The sequence below is a fragment of the Cyclospora cayetanensis genome, unplaced genomic scaffold (genome assembly GCF_002999335.1).
Source record: "Cyclospora cayetanensis isolate NF1_C8 unplaced genomic scaffold, CcayRef3 CcayRef3_contig_740, whole genome shotgun sequence".
In the NCBI taxonomy this organism is placed as follows: domain Eukaryota; phylum Apicomplexa; class Conoidasida; order Eucoccidiorida; family Eimeriidae; genus Cyclospora; species Cyclospora cayetanensis.
In genome coordinates, this window is record NW_020312746.1 from 46651 (window position 1) to 56353 (window position 9703).

General features: G+C 51.6%; 1 protein-coding gene across 1 annotated transcript; it reads right to left on the reverse strand.

Moving 5' to 3' along the window:
* Nucleotides 1–6501: 6501 nt before the first annotated feature.
* On the reverse strand, nucleotides 6502–9355 carry LOC113146900 (AF4/FMR2 family member 4-like). Its single transcript, XM_026335615.1, has 5 exons — nucleotides 8803–9355; nucleotides 8488–8710; nucleotides 8212–8332; nucleotides 8065–8163; nucleotides 6502–8001 (listed from the first exon to the last, which is right to left on the reverse strand). Exons 1-5 carry the CDS (start codon nucleotides 9353–9355, stop codon nucleotides 6502–6504), a joined length of 2496 nt encoding a protein of 831 aa, XP_026191400.1.
* Nucleotides 9356–9703: the final 348 nt, after the last annotated feature.

The following is a 9703-nucleotide window of genomic DNA, read 5'->3' on the forward strand; positions in this document are numbered from 1 at the left end:
TTTCAGTGCTAGCAAACCTCCGTGTGTTGTCGCCAGAGGGACCGGCGTAGCGATGTGCCACCGACACTAGATATCTTGGGCCGTCGCTTCCTTGCAACAGGAGGCTAGAATCTACGTGAAGGAACATGAACACTTCTTAGACTGCTGGATATAACTGTGTTTGCTACCATTGTTTCCTATTCTACTCTTCAACATTTTCTTCGGCAAGTGGCGTATTGATAAGAAACACACAAGATATGACTCCCTTCTCTTGGCTGTTCCTCCCGCTATTCCCTGCAAACTACACCTATTGGAACATTCGTAAGATCACTGTTGTGTGCCTTTACACTAGATGCTACATGCAATCAGCTTTGGATACTCGGAATGCTTATAGGGCGGAGCCAAGCGCATCCTAGCTGGCCGTCTACCCTTTTGCCGAATCGTACACTCAATGAAACCCCGTCAAATTTGTATTGATTTTGAAATCGATTGTCTCCTTACAGTGTTCTTGAATGCAGCACTGTGTTGGTAGCATCTCCTGAATAGAATGCTTGTGGTTGCAGTGACATGTCATATTCCTCTCAAACAGTTGTCTGCTTTTTAGCAATTTATTTGATAATTCATTTATTTGACAGACATACTCTGAAACGATTGGTGAACTTCCTTAGCCGTGACAGAGCTGGGAAACCATAAGCAAATTGGACTTCTACACGGTCTAGCGAGAACAACGTAGATGCCACTCTGACCCTTGATATACGGCACTTCGACAACAGATTCACTAGCCAGATATATCCAAATCCTTTCAGGAACAGGACGGCTTTGCAAATGACCAAGTTCGAGAGAAGAAGGCGGCTTATGTGATGACAATCTGGGCACGACAATGCAAACTTTCCTTCTGCGGTACGCATTCCAGGCCACCAGCAAGACCCAGAGAGCCATTGCACTGTAGTGCGAACCCCAGCAGGGTCCCAAAAACGTAGTCATGTGCTTCCCGCAAAAACAACACTGCAGGGGGAGGCCAGAGTGTAGAAGCGACGGAGTCTTCGCATTGTTTTGAACCATGGCGTGCCACTCTGAACGCGGTAGTCCTCGACCTTTCTGCCATTCTGGTTTTGGGCAAAATTAGTGCCTGCACGGGTGTCCAAAACAAAAGACTCCTGCGTATTCAAAAGAAGCTCGAATTGCATTGCTGGGGATTGGCGATAGGGCGTTGGTGACCACGATGGTGATGCCCTTCATACACTCCACTGTTTAGGCGTACTGCAGTAGGCGCCTAAGGCAGATAATATTACTAAGGCTAGCAAAGTCATGAACACTCTTCGTGAGATGCGTCGAGGACTAATGGTTGGGCTGGACAGAATATTGATGCCTATATATAATTGATGCCTGCACTTTTCACACCCCACCACACCCCACAAGGCTTTTCTCACACTGGGCGCCGCTGCTGGACTTCAGCGAAGCCATGAGAATAACAAGCAATAACTTGGTGCTTCGCACGGGCTGCAGCCTGTTGGAAGATAATGGCTTACCAGACATGTAATTAGCGTCGGTTGTGAGGAGCAGTGGAGCTCAAGTATGGACAGTGCAGGCACCGAAGGAGTGGTAATGTGGCTGACAGGCTTTTTCGGCGCTACCACTCTTTCCTGTTATGGGCATAGAATGCTCTTTCTTACGTGTCTCAGTTGGAGATACAGCAATCAGAGCGATTGGAGAAAAGGGTTTTTGGCAATAAGATGCAAGCTCATAGAGCTTCTCGACGTACCTTCCATTTTAAGGAGGCAAAGAACACTCTTTGACTGTTTTGATGTTTGCCGGATGTTCCTTGACTTCGGCAGCCGAATTGTAGTGTACCAGAACACACGTTGTTCTGTCGTAAATCCAACAGATTCCTGCCTTTACACAGCCTTGTATGTCCCGCAACGACATAAGCGTGCGCCGTAGGGGTTGTAGGTGTTCCGAATAGGTTGGCTTAGCATTGAGGCATCAAAGTATATAACCGTCTACCCGTGCTTGACAGGCTCAGCGAAATCCTGATTGCCTTTATGTTGCTGATCATCTGCGGCATTCAAAAATCTAAACGGCAAATAGGTGCACTGGAAATGTCTGAGCACAAGCATGAAAATTCTTTTTGTGCCTATCAAGGTTAATAGGCATTTGAGTGAACGCATCTGTGTGGTCAAATGTCAAGTGAACTGTTGATCCGTGTAGTCCGTCAGGTAACTTGTCAATACGAGGTATTAAAAGATTTTGTTTAACCAGGATCCTGTTAAAATAAATACAGTTCATATGAGTCACCTTCCACTCTTTCTTTGCTCCAATACCGGGGTATGCCCAATAGCGCTGGTCCACTCGTGAACTTTTTCCTTTTGCGAGATACCATCCGCCTGCGCTAAACCATCTTTCCACTCTGTATACGGGCTCCACCCAGTGGCATGTAGCTTGAAGAAGACCTGGAAGCTAGTTAGTACGATGTGGTGGACGACCAGCAGGTGGCCAGCCAACGGCAGCGCGTCAGCCTTAAACACATGCATGAATTTTTGTTGAGCGTTGCGTACTGATGTTTTTCTGCTGAGCCTCCAATCAAGCTCCACAATAAAGAGCCGTTTTAATGTCACTCAGAAGGGGTGCATGGTCAGGGCCGTCTCGTACTGCGCTGCTGAGCCTCCTACACGAACACTCTGCCTCACCTTGCTAAGGTGTGGACTCTTCTTCACTGGTCATGGACTTATGGAGCCTTGTTCAGCAGACTGAAAGCTGCTTCTTCCTGGCGGCTCGCGGTACACTAACTTTCGCAGTTTATTATTGTGGTCACTTCCTTGCCTTTGATTGGACTACCCGTGGTATGCCCACGGCTACGTCATGTTATACATGCCCAACAAGGAAGTCACGGGCCATGCTGCTAGGATCCAATTTCGAGTTAAATTGCCATTGAGCTGCCGTAACCTTGCCAAACCCTTGCCCTCTGCCACTAGCTAGAAAACTTGAGTCTCAGTGACTGCGCCTACGAGTGAATACGCAGATCGAACTCTTGTATGTTGTGCTCGGATAGCTGCTCCACTTTATATCTTTTTCCTCTGCTCGAAGTAACGCTAGCAAACCTTGACCCTAAGCGTGAACTTGTATCAGCGCGTAATTGACATTTGGTGGGTCTTCAACTGCAGTACTATCCCCTGTAGCCCTTGTCACTGCACTGTGGTCTTAGGAGGCTTGCTGTTTACCGTATGTGCCTTGTTTGCCTTCCACACAACCCGCTTCCGCTTGGAGCAGTGCCTTTGTTCCAGGTCCTTGTATCACTTAATGCGGTTGCAGTTCTGGAGCATATGACTTACTTTGTCACAATAGAGGCAGATGCGCTGTTGTGGAGCTCTGTATGGCTCCATAGTAGCGCGGACTTTCTCTGGTGTCCATTTGTTGCTAGCCCTAGAAAAGAAATTGCTAGAGACGGTCGACAGAGCCTCGGCATCCATAGGTTCAATATCTGGTATTTGCACCTTCTTTTGAGCTAAAGAAAAACATTGTATGGCTCATTTCCTCCTAGATTTCACAGAAGCCCACTATTTGCAAAATCGCCACCGCTCGTCTGTTGATTCGCAAAGTCGCTCCCCAACCTGCGACCCTCCTACATTGCCCTTCTGGTAGACCTTGAGGTAAGCCACTGATGAAGTAGTTGTTCGTTCACGCTGTGACGTTTGCTAAGCCAAGCTGAATTTTGTTCGATATACTAATCTTTTGGTGGCTTCGCTTGCTTCAGCGTTTACAGCTACCCCATAGCTTGCTTGTAAGCTGATTTCGGCGAATGCCGGTAAGGCAGGCTTGTATGAAGGCCTGAACTGCAGGATTCCGGAATGAAGACTGCTTTCCCTGAATACGTATAGCCTATATAAGCGTGCTTCCCCTGCATGAATATAGATACAGTAAAAGTACTCCCCCTTCCAACAGGCATGCTGCAAGAAGTACTTCTTTCCCTTCACTACGACGTACACAGCTAGGTACATCTTGAGCCGCTTGAACTGTTCGAGTTTCTGCCCATATTTATTACCGCCCAGCGTTTTGGCTCAGCATATCCATGCATGCCATTTTACTAGTTTTGAAGCTACTGCGTTCATATTAGCTTGCAAGGCGCCCTCTGCCGCCCCAGGAGGCGTTGTGCCACCGTCTCCTTTCATCTTACGAGTAGTTCTCCCCATACTGCTGCAAATAGAACCAAATTGCTGAGCTGCCGAACAAACTTATCAAAAAGAAGACAACTGTTGTACCGAAAAGGAGGCATCTCACTTCACCCACAATCAGTAGAAGCGGGAAACAACCCCACCGAACCATCAAAAGCTACCAACTGTGACCCTCCATATACGGTCTCTGTGGGGAGACACCTTGTCCTTAGACTGTGCAAACTCAATAGAAAAGCACTGTATGTTTCAAATACCCTTCTTCAATCTTCTGCCTGCGCCCCTCAGAGTTTCCGACATAGTTGCACATGTCATACGTAGCCCGCACAAAGCATTCCGCCTTCTCGTAACACGCTGACAGAACTCTAAAAATAGCAAGTACAAACATGCAAACCATTTACTTAGATCGTAATCAGCTCCTAATTAGGCATTATGAGCTTAGTAGGAGTGATTAGGTGTATCTTATACCTGAATGGCCATTACTTATGTGCTTGACAGACTCCTTGGGATGGACAGTCTTCTTGCATTCAAATGTGTGGAAATAATGTACGGGCAAAACTGCCAGGGCAAATGGTAAGGACTTCGCTTCAGGTTGCTCCCGGGGATCACTTTCTTGAGACTGTTTTGACACCGTAGACCTTGGAAGAAATATACTAGTTTTTCAACGAGCTTCTTTGGCAAGGCCTATTGCAACCAAGTTAGCTCCTGCCGACGGCCTACGGCTTCTGCGAAAAACATCTGATTCGGAAAACTATAGACCCAGTTCACCTTATACTCTGGCATCCATAGCATCCGCCTGCGTATCCAGCCCCATCGGTCACCTTGGGGCAGACGCTGGCAAGGTGAGGCAAAAACGAAATTGATGCAAAAAGCTCCCAGGAGTCCGTTTCCATGTCGTGGGTTTAGAGAACTGTAGGCATAAACTTTTTATTCGGATTACAGTTTCGAAAAAACCTACTGTAAGAACCTCGCTCTACCGTTTAGAAGCTGCAAGGAACGCACCGCTTAAACGCGTAGGTGGATCTCTGACTCTACTGAGCATGGTGCCCTATTTGCTAATGGGCTTCAGAGGCCTGTGACGCTTGAGTTACTGGTGCTGTCTTGTTGAGGAGAGCCCAGTTGCCCATGCTCTATGCCTCCTTTGGGGCGACTGCGCGTAGCTCATCTGTATAATTGTGCCACTGTTTCCATCGGCGTGCCACTGTGATGACCTCCACATGGACGCTCTACGTCCTTCCCACAAATACAGTTACCTACTAGCCTAACACGGATACACTTTGGGAATCATGGCCTAACTCGGGCAGGTGCTGCTGCAAGAGTAAGGGACCCCCAAGGTGAAAGCTCTCTCGGAGCTTCCATGCCTAGGAAAGCCCCTTAGCTTGGCGCTTTGCAGTGCGAGTGGAATAGCTGAGGCTAACAATAACGGCGTTGGGTTTGTTAGGAGGGGGAGCAATACAAAAGTCTTCAAGAGATTCCCAGACCTTGACGTGCTCACACACCCGAAATTCAGCCGTGCACGGACACTCAGCTGCTTATCTTAAAACCATATGGCGACTTTAACTTCTGATCCTTATCCTTTAGGGGAGAAACAAAGGGATGAAATACGAATAGCAAGAAAAGCAACGAACCCTCAACTCTGCGCACTGGCAGGCAACAAGGGGGTGTAATATTCGCGGCTCCGCCCGTCTGCTTTCCTGGGCCCAGTACAACAGGCACTAGACACCGTCTAACATTTGTTTCTCGCCCTTGCCGCGGCACTCTTCGCGGCAGACAATCAGGTATGCAAGAACCAGCTAGCCAGCGAGCTGGGCACTAAACGACCTAGCCAGGGTTCAGAACCCCAGGAGACTGGACACTAAAGACATCGATCTGTAAGAAAACGCATTGACTTTCTTGGAGCGTACATCTGCTTTTTAACTTAAACACCTGTGGTGCTAACTTCTCTCCCTCGAACGCTTCTGCTGGCGCGACTGCTTCTGAAGCATAGTAGGCAGACAAGCCGCTGTAAGGAAGATGTGGGAGAATCGATGCAGCGGACTGAGGAGGCTGCCCCCAACCTGCTGCTGCAGCAGGACCACCCTCTCGCTTGTCTTCTCCTTCTCCACTTTTCACCTGTGGTGATGGCCTTCCGCTGCTGCTTCTGCGGGGCGCTTCGCTTAAGGCGCACTGTCCAGCAACAATCCAGTGCTTGTACATGTGTGTGTGTATGTGTGTATGTGTATGGATGCGTGCGTGCGTGTGTGTGTGTGTGTGTCGCTGCTGTTGATCTTGTGCTCGTCAGCACAAGCCGTTTCTACTGCTGAGCAGTCTGCTGCTGCTGCTCTTACCACTGCTGCTGCTCTTATCAATGCAGCTGCTACTTCGACACAGCAACAGCATGACGCGCTGGCTCTTCTGCCCCCCAAATCGCAGCAATTAGTGCTGCAGTGGGAGAGAGCTGCGCTAGCTCCCCCATATCTCTCGGGCTCACTGCTGCTGCTGTCGCTGCAGCATGATGCCTCTCATCTTGGAAGGCAGCAAATAAATTCTGCTTTCCCTTTCGCTTTTCCGCGCTTGCAGCAGTACTGCTGCTGTTGTTGCTGCCGCTGCTAGCAGCAACACTGGCTGCTTCAGCAACAGCAGCCGCACCAGTACCGACAACGTCTCCGGTGCAGTCTCCTGCTTGCCACGTTGCCGCTTCTCCGTCTATGGCTTCCAAAGACGGCAGCCAAAAGGGCTGTTGCTGCTGCTGCTGTTGCAGGGTATCTTGAGTGACCTGCGACCAACAACTGCGCTGATGCGCTGCAGCTGTCTGTACACCCAGCACGGGGCTTCCCCACAATGCCTTGTGTTGTTGCTGCTGCTCTCGCTTTCTCGCGGCTGCAGCAGCGCCTTGGCTCCCAGCGCTTTCGAGGGAAACAAGCTGATCCTGGTCTAGCTGAATCTCGCTCGAGGCTGCACCGCTGTTGCTGCTGCTGCTGCGCTCCAGCGTCATCATGGAAGCACTGATTTCCTCGTCTTCCTCCGCAGTTGCAGTCGTCGGCTCGGCATTAGGGTGCAGCTCCTCGCCACAGCAAGGACCCCCAAAGAGGGGAGGCGCAGGCATCGGCAGACCCCTCCCTTTCGAGGAAGGCATGCACAGCCCATGCAGCTGCTCCTGCAGCAGAAGCAGCGGCTGCGACTGCTGCTGAAGGTGTAGGGGAAAATCCGAGTTTCTCCTCTGGGCAACTAATTGATGGTGAGTGGCGTAGAGGTGTCCAGGCGTAGGGGGAGGGGGAAGCCTCGTTCCACAAGACCTTTGGTTAAGCTGCTGCTGATCGAGCAAGCGGCTAGACGCGTGCTGCTGCTGCGTCTGCTGATACTCCGGAGTGTTGCCGTTGTCATACGGGGAGAAGGCTGCGGCTCCCGCACCTGCTTCCTGCATTCGCGAGCCGCTGCAGAAGTCTAGAGGGCCCCTCTTCCCCTTCGGGTGGATGACTTGGTGGTGCCGAGGCGAAACGACCCCCGCTGCAGCTGCAGCTGCAGCAGCAGCAGCCGCCGACTCCCTTGCGCCCGTAAAGTGTATGAGGTAGCCACTAGAAGGGAAATAGACACAGACAAAAGGGGTGTGGTATTTGTCTGCCAAACTCTCGGCTGCTTGAACCCCCCGTAAATCCCTGAGCGCTCCCTGGGAGGAGGCACCCATGCCTCCTTCTGCTCGGAAGCCCACTGCAGCAGCTGCTGCAGCAACTGCCGCTGCAGCTGCTGCTGCTGACTGAGCAGGCGTCTTAAGACCAACACCTGTGCTCCCTCGCTCCTCGGGGGAGACGCGCTGAGAACGCAGCGCAACCGCTGCTGCTGCGTTGCAGCTACCGCTGCCTCCAGGGGAGACCTCTGGCTTTCCAAAGCTCCAAGAGGCGTTCAGCAGGCAGAAAGGCTGTCCACTGCTGCCTGGTGCTGCATTGGAGCTTCCCACTGCAGCACGACCTGTGTTTGCTGCTGCTGCTGCTGCTGCTCCTGTTGTTGTTGCTGCCTGTGCTGCTCCTGTTGCTGGTGCTGCCTGTGCTGCTCCTGTTGCTGGTGCTGTTGCTGTTGCGGCGGAGTATACTGACCCTTCAGAAAATCCGCAAAGAGTACCCGCATGCGAACTCCTATTGCCAGAAGAGCCAAGAACCGATGTACAGTGCAAGGAACCCTTTCCATTATAGGCTGGAAGTAACATAGCTCCCCTGAACAAAAAAATGCAGCAGCAGTCACCCAAGGCAAGGAAGGCACTGTGGATGTGAAGCCGCGCGAAGCAGAAGTGGACGCAGTTGGAAACTCTGCAGGCAGAACAACAGCCATCTTTTTTTTCTTTGCTCTCCTGCTAAAGTGTGCTTCTTACCTCCCTTTGTAAAACGAACTCTGCTGTGGCAGCTGCTGCGTCTGCCGCTGGTGCTGCGTCTGCCGCTGCTGTCTGTGCTGTTGTTGTCGGTGCTGACGCTGCTGCTGCTGCTTCGTGCTGCAGTTACCACCAGAACTCATCTCCTCAGAGCTTCTAATAGCGCTGTTTGAGCCTGGGTACACATAAAAACACGCCTTCAGAGAGGGGGTGGCACCTGCATTGGCTGCGTAAAAAGTGCTTGTCTCGTGTGAGTGCGAGTGTGTGTGTGTATGTGCATTGCGGCGGGTGTATGTACAGCTCGTATGGCCCTCTTACCTTGCATCGAGGTCCCATTGCTGCGTTCCCTAGTCTGCTGGTGCTGCTGTCTTTGCAGCGACGCACCAAATGGGTGCTGTGGAGGCGTGTTGATGGGTTGTGCTGCAGCAGCAGCAGCAGCACCCGTGGCAGCAGCAGCGAGTGCTGCCACGGGTGCTGCTTCGATTCCAGCGCCTTCAGCATGCAAGAATCGACAGCGCTTGCGCGCGCAGCGTCCGAAGAGAAAGTGTTTGCAGAGGAGACTATTCCACTGCATGCCTTCGGGTGGGCTGTTGCTGCCAGCCCTTGCGGCTGCTCCCCCTGCTGCTGCGTTTGTTCCTGCTGTTGCTGAGGAGGAAATCGCTTCCTTGGCTGTCCCTTGCGAAGCCTCCTCAGTTTTTCTGCTCGCAGCAGCTGTTTCCGCACCGGCAGCAAGAGAGGCGGGATCGTGCTCCTGCTTAGGAAAGGCCAAAGGGCTGCTGGCGATGTCAGCAGCGCCAGCACCTGGGTGGGAATTCGTCTCTGCCAGGGTTCTAGACGTCCCCTCGATGAGTTCTGCAGCGAGTGCAGTCATCTTCAGCCGCAGTTGGCCGTTTCCGAATGGTACTAGCTTCGCGCTGTTGTTTCGATTGCGACCTCTGTTGCTGCGTTTCCTGCTGTAAATACGGAAAGCACGAGGGCGCTACTTATGCGGAGGTTGGGCATTGCACTTGGGGGTGTCTGCTGAGTCACCCCCTTTGCAGTTCATCTCTAAACCTTTAACCCTACGGCTCTCGACTTCTACGCATTAGCACCGTCTCACGGCAGCGGCCTGCTGCCGTGTCGGCTGTGCCTTGGGGAACTGGTGAGACCCCTAGTGCTACTGCTTTCTGGGGATGCTCCTCCCCCCGTAGTCAGACAAAAGGGAAAGGAATACTGCTGC